This window comes from Rhinopithecus bieti, unplaced genomic scaffold (assembly GCF_001698545.2).
Source record: "Rhinopithecus bieti isolate Rb0 unplaced genomic scaffold, ASM169854v2 scaffold_39746, whole genome shotgun sequence".
In the NCBI taxonomy this organism is placed as follows: Eukaryota; Metazoa; Chordata; class Mammalia; order Primates; family Cercopithecidae; genus Rhinopithecus; species Rhinopithecus bieti.
The window spans coordinates 702,782-722,798 of NW_016816960.1; the positions used below are offsets into that span (position 1 = coordinate 702,782).

General features: G+C 40.8%; 1 protein-coding gene across 1 annotated transcript in view; it reads left to right on the plus strand.

Annotated features, from left to right (window-relative positions):
* Window positions 1-20,017, plus strand: part of SMARCC1 (SWI/SNF related BAF chromatin remodeling complex subunit C1) — a 198,641-nt gene that overhangs the window by 136,952 nt on the left and 41,672 nt on the right. The window contains 3 exon segments of the mRNA XM_017855727.1: window positions 4,442-4,497; window positions 7,314-7,428; window positions 8,410-8,564. Coding sequence (XP_017711216.1) covers window positions 4,442-4,497; window positions 7,314-7,428; window positions 8,410-8,564 — 326 coding nt within the window.

A 20,017-nucleotide genomic window follows, 5' to 3' on the forward strand; every position in this document is an offset into this window, starting at 1 on the left:
GCTCAGCAGTCCTCCTGAGTAGCTGGGACTACAGGCATGCACCATCATGCGGGCTAATTGCTTTTTGTCTGTTTGTTTGCTTTTTTGATAGAGACAGAGTCTGACTACATTGCCTAGACTGGTCTCAAACTCCTGGACTCAGGTGATCCTCCTGCTTCTCCCTCCCAAATTGCTGGGATTATAGGCATGAGCCACCACATGTGGGCTGGAAATTTCAGTTTTTTTTCCAAAGTGTATGTGCTGTTTTACATTTCAGGCAGCAACACTTGATCCAGTCCTTTCTGGTGTTAGACTCTGCTGATCTAGCAGGCGTAAAATGACATTTCATCGTGGTCTTCTATTAGGTATCTCTCTCTCTCTCTCTCTCTCTCTCTCTCTCTCTCTCTCTCTTTTTTTTTTTGGAGACAAAGTCTCGCCCTGTTGCCCAGGCTGGAGTGCAGTGGCGCGATGTTGGTTTGCTGCAGCCTGTACCTCCTGGGTTCAAGCCATTCTCCTGCCTCAGCCTCCTGAGTAGCTGGGATTACCAGCATGCGCCACCACACCCAGCTAATTTTTGTACTTTTAGTAGAGACGGGGTTTCACCATGTTGGTCAGGCTGGTCTCGAACTCCTGACCTCAAGTGATCCGCCTGCCTTGGCCTCCCAAAGTGTTGGGATTACAGGTCTGAACCACTGCACCGGGCAAAACCTAATATCTTTTCTTATATTTATGGGTCATATGTACTCCTGTAAAGCAACTCTACCTGACTTCCTTACTTTTGTAGAGTATTTGTCTTTTTCTGTATAGATCTTATGTACTAATCTTTTGCAAGTTACTACACTACGTGCTACTTCTTTCTTTTTTCTTTTTGAGTCTTGTAATGAAGAGAAGTCCTTGATTTTAATAGTTGTATGTTTCAGGGATGGATGTGATAGCTCACATCTGTAATCCCAGCACTCTGAGAGGCAGAAGTGGTTGGATTGCTTAGGGCTATGAGTTAAGACTAGCCTGTGCATTATAGCAAAACCACCATCTCTATCAAAAAATAAACAAAATTAGCCAGACACAATGGTGCACGCCTGTAATCCCAGCTACTGAAGAGGCTGAGGTGGGTGGATCAGTTGAGCCCAGGATTTTGAGGCTGCAGTGAGCTATGATCTCACCACTGCACTTCAACCTGCATTACAGAGGGAGACCGTTTCTCTTAAAAATATACATAAAAGTAATTTTTTAAAAGTGTTGTTTGTCATTTTTATCCTAAGTGCTTTTTTGTGTCTTGTTTAAGATAACATTCAAGTTTTATTTTTTCATGTGTCTTTATCTAGATTTTTTTTGTTAACATATCAAAATGTAACAGTTGGTTTTATATGACAATTTTATAACTCACTCCCTTCCAAAACTCTATCATTATTTCTGATAAGTTTTCTGCAGATTTTTGTATGTAGACAGTTTTACTCTCTGCATATCTTTTCCGCTTCCTTTTTTCTTTCTTTTTTCCTTTGAAACAGGGTATTACTCTGTCATCCAGGCTGGAGTGCAGTGGCAAGATCTCAGCTCACTTCAGTCTTGACCTCCTAGGCTCAGGCGATCCTCCTCCCTCAACTTCCTGAGTAGTTGAGATCAGGTGCTCATCACCATGCCTGGCTAGTTTTTATATATTTTGTAGACACGGGGTTTCACAGTGTTGCTCAGGCTGGTCTCAAACTCCTTGACTCAAGTGATTCACCCACCTTGGCCTCCCAAAGTGCTGGGATTAGAGGCATAAGCCACTATGGCCAGCCTAATTTTTTTTCTTAATTAACTGTGTTGGCTTTGGCCTGTATGACCATATTGAAGGGAAATAGTAATACTTGTATTCTTATCTTGCTCTTAATTTTATATAGAGAATACTGTTGACATCTTTCGGTGAATAATGTTATTTGTTGTAGGATTTTTGAGAACAGCCTTTTGGAGATCAGGAACCTTCCTTGTAGCCTTTATTTTCCAGGAGCTTATAATGGACAATACTGAGTTTTGTCAGATACTTTACATGCATTTAATTAAATAGGTTTGTAGAGTACTAATATTAAGTCATCCTTCATATTATTCTGTCTAGTGTAGGTTTTCTTTTTTAACACATTGCTGTATTCCGTTTTCATATAATTTGCTTAGTTTTTCATTTGTGATTACAAATGAGATTTAGCCTAGTGTCCTCTAATATTTCTTACCCGTTATCCCTATTTGATTTGTGAATCAAAGTTATACTGGTATCATAGACTGAGGTAGGGGAATTCCCTCTTTTTCTATTCTCTAGGAAAGATTATGTAAGATTGTAATCATCTTTTCCCTAAGAGTTTGGTAGAATTTCCCAGTATAAAACATCTGGACTAGTGTATTTTTAAGTTTTATAGTTATTTCAGTTTTTCTAACTAATATAAAGACAATTCAGGACTTCTTTGTCTTCTGGAATCAGTTGGATAAAAATAAATTTTTAGTAATTTTCCCATTTGATCTAAGTTTTAAATTTTACTTGGAATAAAGTTTTTCAGAATATATTATCACTTCCTTTTTGACCTTGTTTTGTCATGATCTTTCTTCCATTCCTCATATAGTTTGTTTATGCCATCTCTCTCCTTTCTTGATCAGTTACATTTATCATTTTTATTAATCATTTCAAAGAACCAGCATTTGGAAATATTAATTCTCGTATATTTTTCTAAATCTCCAGTGTATTTTTTTCCTGTTTTCTTTTTTTCTCCCTATCTTCTATATTGTTTTCTTTTTCTGCTATATCATAAAGGACATAGAGCTCATATACTTTGAGCCTTTATTTCTTTTCTGATTTAAGCCTAAGACTTTACATTCTCTGTAATTACTACTTTTACTTCCCACAATTAAGTTTCCATGCATAGAGAAGTTTATTTTTATATTTTAAACATCTGATTTCTTTGCATTGTGGTTGGATAAATTGATCTGTATGATAGTGGTTATTTGAAATTTGTGAGGACTCAAAACTTTGTGACCTAATTTGTAATCACTATTTTTAAAATGTTGTATGAGCTTGAAATTAATGTGTATTATTGCCTAATTGGTGGATGTAGAATTCAGCATATGTACATTTGTACCGTTTTTCTGTGTTCATATCTGCTCTATATCTTATTGAGAGGTGTGTTCAAATCCTTTATGATGATGTTTGTCTTTGTTTCTTCCCTGCCATTCTCAGTTTTTTTTTTTTTTTTTTTTGAGACGGAGTCTCGCTCTGTCGCCCAGGCTGGAGTGCAGTGGCCGGATCTAAGCTCACTGCAAGCTCCGCCTCCCGGGTTCACGCCATTCTCCTGCCTCAGCCTCCCGAGTAGCTGGGACTACAGGCGCCCGCCACCTCGCCCGGCTAGTTTTTTGTATTTTTTAGTAGAGACGGGGTTTCACTGTGTTAGCCAGGATGGTCTGGATCTCCTGACCTGGTGATCCGCCCGTCTCGGCCTCCCAAAGTGCTGGGATTACAGGCTTGAGCCACCGCGCCCGGCCCTCAGTTTTTGCTTATACGGTTGGTTGGTCTGTTTGTTTGTTTGTTAGTCTCGCTCTGTCTCCCAGGCTGGAGTACAGTGTTGCAATCTTGGCTCACTGCAACTTCTGCCTCCTTGGTTCAGACAATTCTCCTGCCTCAGACTCCTGAGTAGCTAGGGCTATAGGTGCACACCACCGCACCTGGCTAATTTTTTTGTATTTTTAGTAGAGACAGGGTTTCATCAAGTTGGCCAGGCTGGTCTCGAACTCCTGATCTCGTAATCGAGTTGCCTCAGCCTCCCAAAGTGCTGGGATTACAGGCATGAGCGACCGTGCCTGGCCGCTTATATAGTTTGACATTAGTTTATTAGGTTCCTAAAATTATAGAAAATTAATAATTTTCTCATATGTGAAATAATTTTCTGTTGTAATTTGTTGATACGTGCCTCTGTTATACTGTGCTGGACTTGTTGGTTTGTGTCCTATCTAGCCAAAATGTTGTCCTCTTGAGATTTCAGTGAATATCTGGGTCAGCAGTGTTTCTCCCAGTACCTGAGTCAAAATATATACTTGTCAAGCATCTGTTAAATAATAATGAATTATTTTTATTTTGCGTTTATATTTTAATACGTACAGAAAATCGAAAATCATAAGCAGACAGCCTAGTTCATTTCTACAAATTCCAGACCTAGAAACAGAGAAGTACCAGCACCCTAGGACCTCCCATTTCCCCACTGAACCTGCTTTCTGTATCACTCACCTCTTCGCCCTGTTAGCCACTGTTCTGAGTTCTGACACCATAGATTACTTTTTACCTGTTTTTGAACTTTATCATACAGTGTGTATTTTGTGCCTGACTGTATGGCTATGATATTCGTATGTTTTACTGTGTATATTTGTATTTCAGACACGCTCACAGTTGTATAATAGTTTTACCTTTTCCACATTGGAGTACTTGTTCTTATTCTTTTACTTGTAGAAGGAGCTGAAGAGGAAAAAATGGAAGCCGACCCTGATGGTCAGCAGCCTGAAAAGGTAAAGTCTCACAGCAGTAAAACCACAGATAGCATGCCTTTTGGAGCATAATGGGTTTTTTTTTGGTATTTTTGAGTCCCTCTTAGGGAACTGTAAGTAATTCTATCTGCTACTTGGACTTTGCTGGTTTAAGGAATAGTTCTCACAAGATATAATATAGGACATTTTTCATTTATTCACTGGGGAGAAGGTATATTCACTCCCTATCCTCTTCTTTTATATTTTAAACATCTAATTTCATTGTATTAAAAGAAGGAATACAAATTTCCCACAAAAGAAGAGGGAATATGAATACAAAAGTTGTGGTTCTTGGCCAGGCGCAGTGGCTCACGCCTGTAATCCCAGCACTTTGGAAGGCTGAGGTGGGCGGATCACAAGGCCAAGAGATCGAGACCATCCTGGCTAACATGGTGAGACCCCATCTCTACTAAAAATACAAAAAAATTAGCCGGGCGTGGTGGCGGACGCCTGTAGTCCCAGCTACTCAGGAGGCTGAGACAGGAGAATGGTGTGAACCCGGGAGGTGGAGCTTGCAGTGAGCCGAGATTGTGCCACTGCACTCCAGCCTGGGCAACAGAGTGAGACTCTGTCTCAGCAACAAAAAATAAAAGTTGTGGTTCTTGTGAATATCGAATTGTAAGGTTTGAGTCTTATACTTGTGCCAGAAGAGAATGACAGAATGATAAGTGATTTCCTATGAGGGCTAACTGCCTGCGGAAGAATCTTTAGAAAATAATTAATGAGAAGATGACATTTGAGGTAGGTTTTAAAGAGTAGGTAGAAATATAAAGATTGAAATAGAGGTTAGAAAATCAAAGGTTCACACTAGTTGGGGAGGAGAGACACTAAAGCCAGTGTGTTAGTGGCTCAATCTCTCTTCTGTAGGAGACTGTAAATGCATCATGGGTGCGGCAGAACAGGAGGTTACAAAAGTCAGGATGTAGGCCTTTGTATTCCTTTTTTTTTTTTGGAGACAGAGTCTCAGTCTGTCACCGAGGCTGGAATGCCGTGGCGCGACCTTGGCTCACTGCAACCTCCGTTTTCTGAGTTCAAGCGATTCTCCTCCCTCAGCCTCCCAAGTAGCTGGAATTACAGCCACGCACCACCACATCCAGCTAATTTTTGTATTTTTAGTAGAGACGTGGTTTCACTATGTTGGCCAGGCTGGTCTCAAACTCCTGACCTCAGGTGATCCACCGCCTTGGCTTCCCAAAGTGTTGGGATTATAGGTATGAGCCACCACGCCCAGCCTCTGGGCCTTTGTATTCCTAATACTTTTACTGCACATAGTGAGCAGTCAGTCACTATTTGAGTGAATATATATAAGCCAGGATTGAAGGTCTTGATTACATGTGGTATTCTAAAATTGTATATAGTCAAGGGGAAGGTGAGGGTAATAATGAAATTGATTATAGTTCCTGCAGTATTCTAAAGATGATATTTGTACTTCACATTGTTTATTTCATTTAATTCCTGTAACAGTCTCAGCTGGGTGTGGTGGCTAATACTTGTAGTCCCAGCTACTTGGAAGGTTGGAGGATCACTTGACACTAGAACTTTGAAACCACCCTAGGCGCTGTATGGGGACCCTACCTCTAAGCAAACAATATAGCCTCATGAAGTCAGTGATAGTCAGTTGTGGTTTTTTCAGTTTCTAAAGCGTGATCACTGATGTTCTTTCATGGTTCTTCCTGAAACTATTAGCACATGGCTGTATTAAAAGACTTTGTCAACTTTTCCAGCAGTATTTCAACTTCTTTGTTGATGGTGTGAAATTTAAAAGCTCTTAATTCTTTAAATCAATCAGTAATTATTAAGTACACACACACACACAGATATATATATATGTGATGGTGGTGGAGTTTTTTTTCTTTTCTTTTCTTTTTTTTTCTTTTTGAAACGGAGTCTTGCTCAGTCCCCCAGGCTGGAGTGCGGTGGCGCGATCTCAGCTCACTGCAAGCTCCCCTTCCTGGGTTCACACCATTCTCCTGCCTCAGCCTCCCAAGTAGCTGGGACTACAGGCGCCCGCCACTACGCCCGGCTAATTTTTTTGTATTTTTAATAGAGACGAGGTTTCACCGTGTTAGCCAGGATGGTTTCAATTTCCTGACCTCGTGATCCACCCGTCTCAGCCTCCCAAAGTGCTGGGATTACAGGTGTGAGCCACTGCGCCCGGCCGGTGGTGGTTGTTTTTGAGATGGAGTCTGAACTCTTGCTGCCTAGGCTGGAGTGCAATGGCGTGATCTTGGGTCACTGCAACCTCTGCCTCCCAGGCATTCAAGGGATTCTCCTGCCTCAGTCTCCCGAGTACCTGGGATGACAGGTTCCCATCACCATGCTCAGCTAATTTCTTTTTTGTATTTTTAGTAAAGACAGGGTTTCATTTCACCATGTTGGCCAGCTGATCCCAAACTACTGACCTCAGGTGATCCGCCAGCCTCAGCCTCCCAAAGTGCTGGAATTACAGGCGTGACCCACCGCACCTGGCCTGGCCTGTTTTTAGTCAACAAATAATATCAGTTCATTCCCTTCACTTTCCTTTGGGCATTGTAAACCTTGCTTTACAGCAGAGTGTACAGAGAGGGCAGCGACTCTGTGCTTTGGAGGAATATCTTGTGAGCACTCAAGTGTTGAAGTGGTAGAAAGTACTGCTCGGAATTTATTAGTTCTTTTCCAGCGGTTCTCTACAAGTCACTTTTGAATCTAGTCTACTTCTTGCCAAAAATATTGGAACCTTTTGCTAGTCTAAGATACTCATAAAAAGGTCTGGGGTTTTTTTGCTCACTGCCTGTCATCTTGCTTTGTATCCCTTTCAGGCAGAAAACAAAGTGGAAAATGAAACAGATGAAGGTGATAAAGCACAAGATGGAGAAAATGAAAAAAATAGTGAAAAGGAACAGGATAGTGAAGTGAGTGAGGATACCAAATCAGGTAATTTGAGGAAACTCCTTAGATACTCTTATATAAAACTGTAAAAGGCACTGGAGAAATGAAGGTGGTTTATATAGAAATATTTCCCCTTTATTTTGGGTTTGTTTCTTAATGTAACAGTAAGTATGTAATTGAGTTTCATTTATCACATAGGTACTAATACTAATGCTGGTGGCTACACTTTTTCTCTGTGCTTTTAATATGTAGAACAACAAGTTATTCAGCAGTATTGAAGTCACCTCACAGACTTGCCATTTTATTTTCTGTGTCAGTTGCTGATACACCCCATCATGCCTGTCAGGCTTATAGAAGTAGTCTGTTGTCAGCTTCTGATTTCCTACAGACCCTAGAGTTCCTAGAGCATTTCATTGACTGATGAGCAAGTATGTTGGTTTTAGACTTAGTTCCCCTGAATTTTCCTTTATATATATATCCAAGGGACCTCCACATAGAACTTAGCAAAATGATAGGAAAACAAGTGTACTGTTTAGAAAACATGTCCCCTAATAGAGGCAAACCTAAATGCGTGGAATGGCTCAACAGAACTCAAAAAGAAAAAAAGCATCGGCCGGGTGCAGTGGCTCACGCCTGTAATCCCAGCACTTTGGGAGGCCGAGGCAGGTAGATTACGAGGTCAGGATATTGAGACCATCCTGGCTAACACGGTGAAACCCCGTTTGTACTAAAAATGCAAAAAATTAGCTGGGCGTGATGGCGGGCGCCTGTAGTCCCAGCTACTTGGGAGGCTGAGGCAGGAGAATGGCATGAACCCGGGAGGCGGAGCTTGCAGTGAGCTTAGATCCAGCCACTGCACTCCAGCCTGGGCAACTGAGCGAGACTCCGTCTCAAAAAAAAAAAAAGAAAAAAGCATTGACATCTCTTTGTCACATCAGTCCTAGTTTGTTACGGTGGTGGAAGTGAGGAGAAAGATGGATTTTCGAGACTGGGCACATTAGTAATAAAGCTTTCTGATATTTTCAGAAGAAAAGGAGACTGAGGAGAACAAAGAACTCACTGATATGTGTAAAGAAAGAGAAAGCGATACTGGGAAGAAGAAAGTAGAACATGAAATTTCCGAAGGAAATGTTGCCACAGCCGCAGCAGCTGCTCTTGCCTCAGCGGCTACCAAAGCCAAGGTTTGCCCCTGACAGCCCTTTTCCAGTGCTCTCTTAAGGCATGAATGGTCGTATTGTTTTTAGTTAATTGGGAACATTTAGTATAAAGAGCTTTGCTCCCAATAGAAGATGACTATTTGCTTGAATGGCATTTCTAGGTTAAGAAATCCACAGGAAGGAGGAGGGCGATAGAAATAGTAGATTCAGTCTAAAGGGTGACTTCTTTCATTCCATTCATTGTATCATTTAGCCTTGTAAAGACTACAGAGAATGAAGGCAAATTTTAAAGTCTCTTTAAGGAACTGATTGTCATTTTGTTTTTAATTTGCCTGCAGAACTTATCTTGGACTATTGTTCCAATAATTTCTATCAGATTGAAATATTTATGATTTTAAGAGAAAACCCGTTTCCTTGCTTAAATACTTCACCCTGATCTTACAGACTGAAAGGAGAGAGAGACCCTAAAATAGCTCTTTTCTTCTTGAAATTTGCCAGCTTTTCTGGGGTGGTTTTTTCTATTTATAGTATTAGCTGCAGAGCATATTTAAGAAGACATGAGAATGTTATTTTCCTCTCTGTGTTAATTTAACATTTTAAGTAATTCTAAACATGAATATGTAAAGTTTTGAAAAATCTTTTCCCCTATTCTTCATTCTACTTCAGAAGTAGTTTCCTTCCATTATAGGATACCACATTTCAAGAAACAGTGATTACTAGAACATTGCTAATCATTTTATTTTGAACTGTTTTGATCTCTTAATAAAGATGCTTTTCATGGTCTTTTAATTCCCTGGATCATTCAGCTACTGTGAACTACTTCTGTAAGTGTTTAATCTGATGTGATGAACCAATTCAAACTGTAAGATTACTGTTTTGAATGCCCACCCATCTGACATAGATAGAGACAGTGGAGGTTAGGGAGGTGTTTACAGGCCGCAGCAAATGCTCAGTCAACCCAGACAGTTACCTGGCTGATCATTGTTACTATACTAACTTGAAGTCCTACAAATTCATACTACCTGCCTTTTTCCTAATAACTAAAACTAGCTAATACTTCCTAATAACTAAAATTAGCTCAAGAATCAGTAAGATATCTCCTGATCTTTCTGATTCTTGAACTAATTTTAGTTGTTCTATCTCCCCTACATCCCCCTCACCTCTGGGAAGTTTTGAGGTACATGCTTGCTTAAGTGATGGCTAATATAACTTGACTCTTTTTCACCATTTGTCTGGTTTTGCTTTTTCATTGCAAACATCTTTTTTAGTCTGTCTTCTGCCACCCTGGAGTGTTTGGGCGTCTCTTTGTCTCTGAGCTGTTGAAGTTCTTACTGTAATACTGTCATTACGTGTTTTAGAGACCTTAAGGATTTTTTTTTTTTTTTTTTGCGGGGGGGAGATAAGAGTCTCACTCTACTCCCCAGGCTGGAGTGCAGTGGTGTGATCTTGGCTCACTGCAACCTCCGCCTCCTGGGTTCAAGCGATTCTCCTGTGTCAGCCTCCCAAGTAGCTGGGATTACAGGCGCCCACCACTATACCCGGCTAACTTTTGTATTTTTAGTAGAGACAGGGTTTCACCACGTTGGTCAGGCTGGTCTTGAACTCCTGACTTCAGGTGATTAACCTGCCTCAGCCTCCCAAAGTACTGATATTACAGGCATGAGACACCATGCCCAGACTCTCACCTTATAAATGAGGAGCTAGAGGTGGAAAGGGCTTTCTCCTTTGTGCCCTTCCTCAGTCTTCAAACCTGCAACCTCAGCTCATTTTTTATTCTTGGTTCCTTCATTTTCCATAGCTATTCAGCCAGCAAATCCTTCATGGTGCTATAGATCACTGGCTAATGTTCAACTGCTAACTCAGGTCAGCATCTCTTAATCTTTTGCCTGTCTTCTCAGTCCCATTCTCTAACCTGCAGCCGGTGTAATCTTTTTGCTTTTTAACTTGTTCTTAAGTATAGCTCACATTCAAGTAAATGGACATACTTAAGCCTACACCTTTGTGAATTTTTGACAAACTGAGCCCACCCATGTCACAAGCATCCATTTTAATAAACAACATACCAGCCCCTCCAGAAGCTTCCTCTTATTACAGTTACTTTGTGTTCCCTGGAGAGTAGTCACTAGTCTGTCTCATTACACTATAGATTAGTTTATCCTTTTTTTTTTTCACTTCATATAAATGGAATCTACATTATTCACAGAAATCTTTAAAAATGCAAATAGGAGCATGTTACTTTCTTCAGTAACCTCCCTATCTCTCTCAGGCTACAATTTCAAACTCTTTCGTAGAGAATTTAGGATTTTTCTATAATCAGGACCCAACTTAATTCTCAACTCTCATTTCTTACCTGTCCTTCCTGAACTGTTTCTTGTAGTTCTGCCAAACAGAATTTATTCTTTTATCTCTGATTAAGCTTTTTCGGACATTCTTTTCTTACAGAGCATGGTTTTTTCTTTCTATTATTTCTTCTCTTTTTAAAATTTTTTTTGTAGAGACTGGGTTTTGCCATGTTACCCAGGCTGGTCTGGAGCTCTTGGGCTCAAGAGATTTGCCCACCTTGACCTCTCAATGTGTCAGGATTATAGGTGTGAGCCACCTCACCTGACCAGTGTCTCCTCTTGATATCACTCTGCTGTGCTTCAGTATATGTTGCCATAGGAAGAACTTAAATGGTAGATTACCTTTTAAAAGTTTCACGAGGCTGGGTGCAGTGGCTCACACGTGTAATTGCAGCACTTTAGGAGGCCAAGGCAGGAGGATCACTTTTGCTCAGGAGTTCAGAACCAGCCTGTGTAGCATAGTGAGACTCTGTCTCTACAAGAAATAATTTTTTTTAAAGTTTCACAAATGCTTCATGTTTTCCTCTGGCCTCATAGCTGTTAATATGAGCAACTTTGGGCACAAAGATTTGCCTGGTATGCACTACTGATTATCTTACAATGGCTTGACTCCTTCACTGCAGAGAAACTACTTTTATGGATCATTTGGCCTGCCTCTTCAGTATTCCATACAAAATTTAAAAGGTGTCCAAAGAAGAATTTCTCTCCAGGTCACTGAATTTTCACTCCCTCGTCATAACTCATTCTTCCTTCTATTTACTAGGAACTCGTATCTTCATACTCAAAACACCTAGGTTTCCCTCTGAGTTACGAAAGTGTACAAATGCTCATGCTGCACGACTTGGCACATGTGAACCTTTCAGTGCCACTTACAGCTGGATCTGATAAATTTGATAGCACACATAATCATTTTCATACTATATGGTAATTAGGGGGTAAGGATTCCACTAAAATTACTATAATTAATATTAACTTATGTAGCCAATCCAAGTTTCTCTTATTCTCATTTTCTTCTTCTGTGTCTATAAACAGCTTTGTTATTAAAAGTTTTCTGTAAGAATCTTTTGTCATACAGATGTGGAGTGATAATTAGAGATTCTAGATCTATCTCCTAAGTAGATGAGGTGGCATGCTTTATGGCTTCTATTATTGCCCCCTGAAAGGTTCTTCAAGAGCATGTCCATTTTTTCACTGCACCTGCTGACAGGCTGTGAATTGTCTCAACTAAAGGAGTGGTGTGTGGGTGTAAGCAGAAGTACCATTGTTTGGGTGCTTTGGATCCTTTCCGTCTGGGTCTTTAGGCTTAGAGGAGAAGGAAGACCCCAGAACTATTGCCAGAATAAACTGTAAATCCACCATATTAGAGCATGTTCTCTAATATGCTCTAGAGAGCATAGTAGGTTCAGTTCTTCCAAGAAAGCAGAGATCACATTTTCTTAAAACCACAGATACTTCCTTTGGATTTATTCTACAAACCACCCCATGTCCACGTTTTCCAAAATGGCGTAAGTAGGTTTGTATTTGTGGCAACATGGTAATTGGATATTAGCTCTGGGACAACGGGAAGACTCTTTCTTACCCCTCAGAAACGTCTCATAACTTGATGCATTGTTTCTGCAATTTCTCATTCTTTTCTTTCTCTCTCTCCTCTCTTTCTCTCTTTCATTCATTCTTGCTTTCTTTCTTCTTTCTCTCTCCCTCTCTCTCTTTTTCTTTCTCTCACTTGCTTGCTTGCTTGCTTTGTCAGGGTCTTGCTCTGTCGCCCATGCTAGAATGTGGTGATGTGATCATGGTTCGCTGTAGCCTTCATGTCCTGGGCTCAAATGAAATCCTTTCACCTCAGCCTCTTGAGTAGCTGGTTCCACAGACATGTGCCACCACACTCAACTAATTTTAAAATTTTTTGTAGAGGCAGGGTCTCCCTATGTTGCCCAGGCTGGTCTCAAACTCCTGGTGCCAAGCAATCCTCCCACCTCAGCCTCCCAATGTGCTGGGATTACCGGTGTCAGCCACTGCTTCCAGCATGAAATTCTTTCTGGAGGTGTGAAAATTGTCATTATATATTTTAGTCACAAGGCTTTAACAGACAAGGGTTGATTGAAATTGATATACACTAAGCATGTTGATTGTTACCATACCTTAATAATCCTATTGAGAGGAGACAGAAGGAAAAAATAGCCCATTGGATCATTTTGCCTACAGTTAGTCCTGTTCAGTTTCATTTTTGTATGACTACATAGAAACTACTTCTGTTCTGCTTGTTGGAATTCATGCTTTGTAATGCAAAATTTGCCTCAACCCTATTCCAGCTGGATTATTACTTCTCATTCATCATTTATCTCAGGTTGTTTCTTCTATGTTCCATGTATCAGGGATCCCCAACCCCAGTGGCCTGTTAGGAGCTAGGCCACACAGCGGGAGGTGAGTGTCAGAGCGAGTGATAGCAAGCATTACTGCCTGAGTTTTGCCTCCTGTCAGATCAGTAGTGGCATTAGATTCTCATAGGAGTGTAAACCCTTTTGTGAACTGTGCATGTGAGGGATCTAGGTTGTGTGCTTCATGTGAGAATCTAATGCCTGATGACCTGAAGTGTAAAAGTTTCATCCTGAAACCACCCGCTACCCCCACCCTGCCCCGTAGAAAAAGTGTCTTTCACCCTTTTCCATGAAACCAGTCCCTGCTGCCAAAAAGGTTGGGGACTGCTGCCGTATATCTTCTGTGGCACCATCCCAGACCTCATCATTCTTCTCAGATTCTGTAAAGCCAATATGTGAAGGGTTGGGCCTCTCCCTGTAGCTTCTCCCTGAAACACCCTGGTCATCACTGTTGCCAGACCTTTCAAGAATCCATAATCTGAGCATCCGCAATATTCCTGTTTCAGTTATTTATTGCTATGTAAACTATGTGACTACCTTTGAAGTTAGTCGTTTAAAACCTCAGTCATTTTATTATCTGTCATGATACTGCAGTGAGGAACTTGGGCAGGCTTAGCTGGCAAAATGTGCTCCATGTCGCATTGACCAGAGTCACTCAGTACTACCTCATGCCTGGGCTATTATAGAGTGCCAGAGACAACTTCATTTATATGCCTATGCCTAGGCTGAGATGGCTACCATCACTCTCTATACATCCTTTCTAAGAAGCAGGTGTAAGGTAGTCTCCAGGAGTAGTTGGACTTTTTACAAAGCTTAGAACTTTGAGAGAAGAATGTCACAAGCAGCAAGGAGGAGGATCTGCCAGTGGCTTACGACTTGGAGCCCCAAACTGACACAGCATAATTTCTGCCCTACTCTACTGGTGAAATGTTCTGTCCAAATTCAAGGTAAGGGGACACAGAGCACCCCTCAAGGTAGAAGATGTGCCACGTTAACCCACCACAGTCTGCTCTCTTGTCATAAATTGTATATGTTTCCCCCACTGAAAAATAGATCTCTCCTGACTTTATCTCATTATGGTATCAAGCTGAGGTTGGAGGTCTCGGATCTTATGTAAATCAGGTCCACATACAGATGAGGCTCTTTAGGAGTGGTTCCTATTTACAGCTTCTTGAATGCTGATACTGTAATTTGAAGATTTTCTGGACTAGTATAACGGGTGAGACACATCAAGGTTAACTGCACTCCGTTCAAGGAGGGTTTGAATTGAAGACACAAAATAGTCATAGTTCATGGCAAATTTGAAATCTAGCCAGGCACACATTTCCAGTTCCTTCATCAGGGCCCAGTCCTACTCGCAGAATTGTTCTCCACAGTTTGACTCGGCCCTCTGGGCTTTCAGTTTTGTCTTCTGAGTCTTTTTCATTTTCCATTAAAAAATTAGCAGAGTTTTGCTTCTTGGCCTGCATTCTACTTTTAGGCCCAGTTTATATTCTTTCTACTTCAGTTCAAGGTGTTATACCTTTTTAAGAACTTTGTGGGAATTCTGTGTTTAAAATGTAATCCCCACTTTGGGAGGCTGAGGTGGGCAGATCATTTGAGGGATGTCAGGAGTTCAAGACCAGCCTGGCCAACATGGTGAAACCTCATGTCTACTAAAAATACAAAATTAAGCCAGTCGTAGTGACACGTGCCTGTAGTCTCAGCTACTTGGAAGGCTGAGGCATGAGAATCACTTGAACCTGGGAGGCAGAGGTTTCAGTGATCTGAGATCACGCCACTGCATTCCAGCCTGGGGACAGAGTGAGACTCTGTCGCAAAAAAAAAAAAAAAAAAGTAATTCCCATTAGACAAAAGCCACACCTATATTTTCTTGCCTACATAGTTCCCTTTTTGCCCTAGTCTTAGTTAAGATGTTATGAGAACAAAGCCCTCAATTTTTGCCTAGTCTTGGTTAAGATGTTATGAGAAGAAAGCCCTTAATTTTTGGATCCCTTTTTGTCTAGTTGGAGGGATCTTAGATTTGTAACTTCAGTAATGATGATACAAAGAAATTGAGAGGTAAACTTGTAGAGGTGACACAGAAAACTAGTTGAAAACTAGGGACAGTGGTTAAAAACAAATATTTCAGCACAGGGATANGACAAAAGCCACACCTATATTTTCTTGCCTACATAGTTCCCTTTTTGCCCTAGTCTTAGTTAAGATGTTATGAGAACAAAGCCCTCAATTTTTGCCTAGTCTTGGTTAAGATGTTATGAGAAGAAAGCCCTTAATTTTGGATCCCTTTTGTCTAGTTGGAGGGATCTTAGATTTGTAACTTCAGTAATGATGATACAAAGAAATTGAGAGGTAAACTTGTAGAGGTGACACAGAAAACTAGTTGAAAACTAGGGACAGTGGTTAAAAACAAATATTTCAGCACAGGGATATGAACTAGGCAGAAAACAAAAGCAGAGGCAGTTATTCCTGAAAGATCATAAAAAGCTTGGTTAGGAAATTGTGGGAAAAGTCAAGTGTCCAAACATGGGAGTTCAGAAAGAAAGGAAAGAGTGATGTAGGCAGAATAAAAATAAATATTGGCTGTGTGAAAACTTGCCAAATTTGATGAAAACTTTAACTTCCAGACCTAAGAAGCTCAATAAAAGAATATATATGTAGGAGACATGCTATAAAGATGTTTAGATCCAGCACAGTGGCTCACACCATAAGCCCAGCACTTTGGGAAGCTGAGGCAGGAGGATTGCTTGAGGCCAGGAGTTAGAGACCAACCTGGGCAACAGAGAGAGACCCTGTCTCTACAAATAAAGTTTTTAAAAGTTGGCCATGCATGGTCGTGTAATGCCTATAATCCTACCTACTCGGGAGGCTGAGGCAGGAGGATCTCTTGAGCCGAGGAGTTTGAGGTTACTGCGAGCTGTGATTTCACCGGTGCACTTTATCCTGGGCGACAGTGAGACCCTGTCTCAAAAAAACATCTGAAAGATGCTTAGAGGCCCTCATGTCTAGTAGAAAGGTCTAAGGCATATACTCAAGACTCTTAGAAGTCCTACTATAAATACCATTCAAAAAGCTTTATAGCTGCACCTTGAGCTATTTACCCTGAGGTCGTCCTTTGCTGGTAGTGCTCTGGATTGGATCTTTCTCCCAAAGCCATTTCTTAGCTTCAGACTCTGCTGGAAGGAACCAGACACGAGAAATAATGTTTTATTCAAACCCTGCTTTTTCATATTTCCTCTGAATTCTGCCTGAAAACCTAATAGTTTTTCTTTACTTCCATATTCTTCTACCTGCTTACAATAAAATAGAAAAGAATTTTTCCATTCTGCCTGGAAATGCCCCAACCATATCCTCAAGTATATTAATTACCCTTTCTATTTCCACATGACTAGAGATGATGGTGTTTCCAAAAGTTGTGCTACTAGATAATGAAGATCTGCTTCTTCAACCTTCAATACTGTTTTCCTCTCTTTACATACCTACTGATGGTTTTCTTAAAGCCCTTTCAGCTTACACCCACTATGTGTCCCAAAGCCAAAGAGGAGCATTTTAGGTTTCTGTTACAGAAGCTCCCCATTTCCAGATAACCAAATTATTTTACAATAGCAAAATTGAGTAGTTTAAAACATAACAATTTTATTAAATCTCATAATTTTGTTAAATTTTAATACCGAACAACTGGGCAGTTCTGCTTCATGTATCAGTTGAGTCATTTAGCAGTATTAACTTCATAGGTAGGTTTATGTAGGTCTGAGACGGCTTCATTAGAATCCTAGTCCTTGGCAGGGGTAACAGGTTTTTTTCCGCTCCATGTAGTCTCAGAATTTCTCTTTGTGGTGTTTCCAGCAGGGTGATCATACTTTGTACATGGCAACTTGAGACTCCCAGCGGGAACATTCCAAGAACAGGACATGAAAGTTTCCAAGATTGTAAGGCCTGGGCTCAGAAAAGGCTACCACTGATTTTTATTGGGCAGGGCAGAGAACCTGTCTTGATCTGCCTCTTAATGAAATAAAGGCCAGTGAACTTGTGGCTATCTTTAATCTACCACAAGTCCCTTCTAAGAATTACCCAGCAAAGTATCCACTGAAGTATCAGTTATTCCAAAGATGCATTGGAAAATAATTCATGGGCCTTTGGGTTTGGAAATTAAATTTTTGGTTCCAGCTCTGCCATTTACTAGTCTCTTTTCCTTTTCTTTTTTTTTTTTTTAAAGACAGGGTTTCGCCAGGCACAGTGGCTCACACCTGTGATCCCATCCCTTTGGGAGCATCACTTTGGGAGGCAGGCAGATCATGTCTCTACTAAAAATACAGAAATTAGCCGGGCTTGGTGGTGGGTGCCTGTAATCCCAGCTATTCGGGAGACTGCGGCAGGAGTGTCACTGGAACCTGGAAGGTGGAGGTTACAGTGAGTCGAGATCACGCTACTGCACTCCAGCCTGGGCGACAAAGCTAGACTCTGTCTGGAAAAAAAAAAAAAAAAAAAAAAGACGGGGTCTCGCTCTGTCACTTAGCCTGGAAATGCTGTGGCAAGATCACAGCTCACTGCAGCCTCAAACTCACAGACTCACATGATCCTTCCTCCTCAGCCTCCTGAGTAGCTGGGACTATAGGAATGTGCCACCACGCCTGGCTAATTTTTTTTTATTTTTTTGTAGAATGGGGTCTCATGTTGCCCTGGTCTCAAACTCCTGGTCTCAAGCGATTCTCCTGCCTCAGCCTTCCAAAACACTGGAATTACAGATGTGGGCAACTGTACCTGGCGTGTTTTCAGTGAACTTCTTGGTGATACAAATGTTTTTAATTGGATGAGGTCCAACCTAATTTTCTCTTTTATCGTTTGTGCTCTTTACATGTCTCGAAATCTTTGGCTTAACCTAAGATCATTTAGATGTACTTTGTTTTTTCTTCTAAGAATTTTTTATTGTATACTTTTATATTTAGATCTGTGATCCACTAAGTCAATTTTTGTGGGTGATGTGAGATAGGAGTCTAAATTCATTCTTTTGTATTTGGATATTCAGTTTTCCCAGCTCCATTTGTTGACCTACCCCAACCCACCTTTAAACTTTTATTATGGAAGTATTAAAATATATATAGAAGTAGACTGAGCATGGTGGCTCATGCCGGTAATCCCAGCACTTGGGGAGGCTGAGACAGGCAGATCATTTAAGCTCAGGAGTTTGAGACTAGCCTGGGCAACCTGGCAAAACCCTGTTTCTACCAAAAATACAAGTTAGCTGGGTGTGGTGGTGTGCGCCTGTAGTCCCAGCTACTTGGGCAGCTGGTCTTTTTTCTTTTTTCCCTTTCTTTTTTTAAACTGTAAAAATAAAATAAAAATAAAGAAGAGATTTTGTCATGTTGGCCAAGTTGGTATCAAACTCCTGGCCTCGAGTGATCCACCCACCTCAGCTTCCTGAAGTGCTGGGATTAGAGGCATGAGCCATAGCACCTGCCCAGATTCTGTCTTTAAAAAAAAAAAAGAAAAAGAAAAAAAAAAAGAATATATACAGAAGTAGACAAAGTAGTAAAATGAGTCTCTGTGTACACATTATCTAGCTTTGGTTATCAAGTTCTTACCAGTCTTGTTTCATTTGTCTCAATTTATTTTATTTTTTGAGAAAGTGTCTTGCTCTGTCGCCTAGGCTGGAGTGCTGTGGCGCGGTCTTGGCTCACCACAGCCTCCGCCTCCTGTGATTACAAGTGTGTGCCACTACATCCAGCTAATGTTTGTGTTGTTTTGTTTTGTTTGTTTTGTTTTGTTTTGTGTTTTTAGTACAGACAGGGTTTTACTATGTTGGCCAGGCTGGTTTTGAACTCCTGGCCTTCTGTGATCCACCCACCTTCTCAAAGTGCTTGGATTATAGGCATAGGCATGAGCTTCTGTGCCCAACCTCAGTTTATTTTTGAATCATTGCTTGCCCTATAAACTCAGAGTTTCTTTCTTAGGTTGGGTCTGTGACTTTTGAATCTAAGGTCTTTATCTTTTTCTGGTATTACATTACTTGAGCTAGAACACGTATCTCAGTAGCATGTGTAGGAAGTGAACTTTTTAGTCCTTGATTTCAGGAATGTCTGTTCTATATTCACACTGTTACAGGTTCCTGTACAGGAAATTCTAGTTTGAAATTCATTAGCTCTGAGTTGAAAGGCATTTTACCATTGTTTTCAACATCTGATTTTACTCTTAAGAAGTCTGATACAGTCCAATTTTTGGGGTAACCTGTTTTTTTTGGGAGAGTGCCTTTCTGAAAGCTTGTAGGATTGTCTGTGTCTTGTGTTCTTAAAATTTCAGTAATGTTTCTTGCTATAGATCTTTTTAATTTTTTTGATACTTGCTGCCCCCCCACCTCTTTTTTTTTTTTTTTTTTTTTTTTGAGATGGAGTCTTGCTCTGCCACCAGGCTGGAGTGCAGTGGAGGGATCTCAGCTCACTGCAACCTCTGCCTCCTGGCTTTAAGCGATTCTTATGCCTCAGCCTCCCAAGTAACTGGGATTACAGACGTGCACCACCACGCCCAGCTAATTTTTTTATTTTTAGTAGAGACAGGGTTTTTGCTATATTGGTCAGGCTGGTCTCCAACTCCTGATCTCATGTGATTTGCCCACCTAGGCCTCCCAAAGTGCTGAGGTTGCAGGCGTGAGCCACCACGGCTGACCAGTGACCTGCAGTTAAAAAAGGAAATATTTTCGTATTATTTTATTGAATAATACTTGAAGACCCTATTTTTGTATTATTTTATGAATAACACTTGAGGA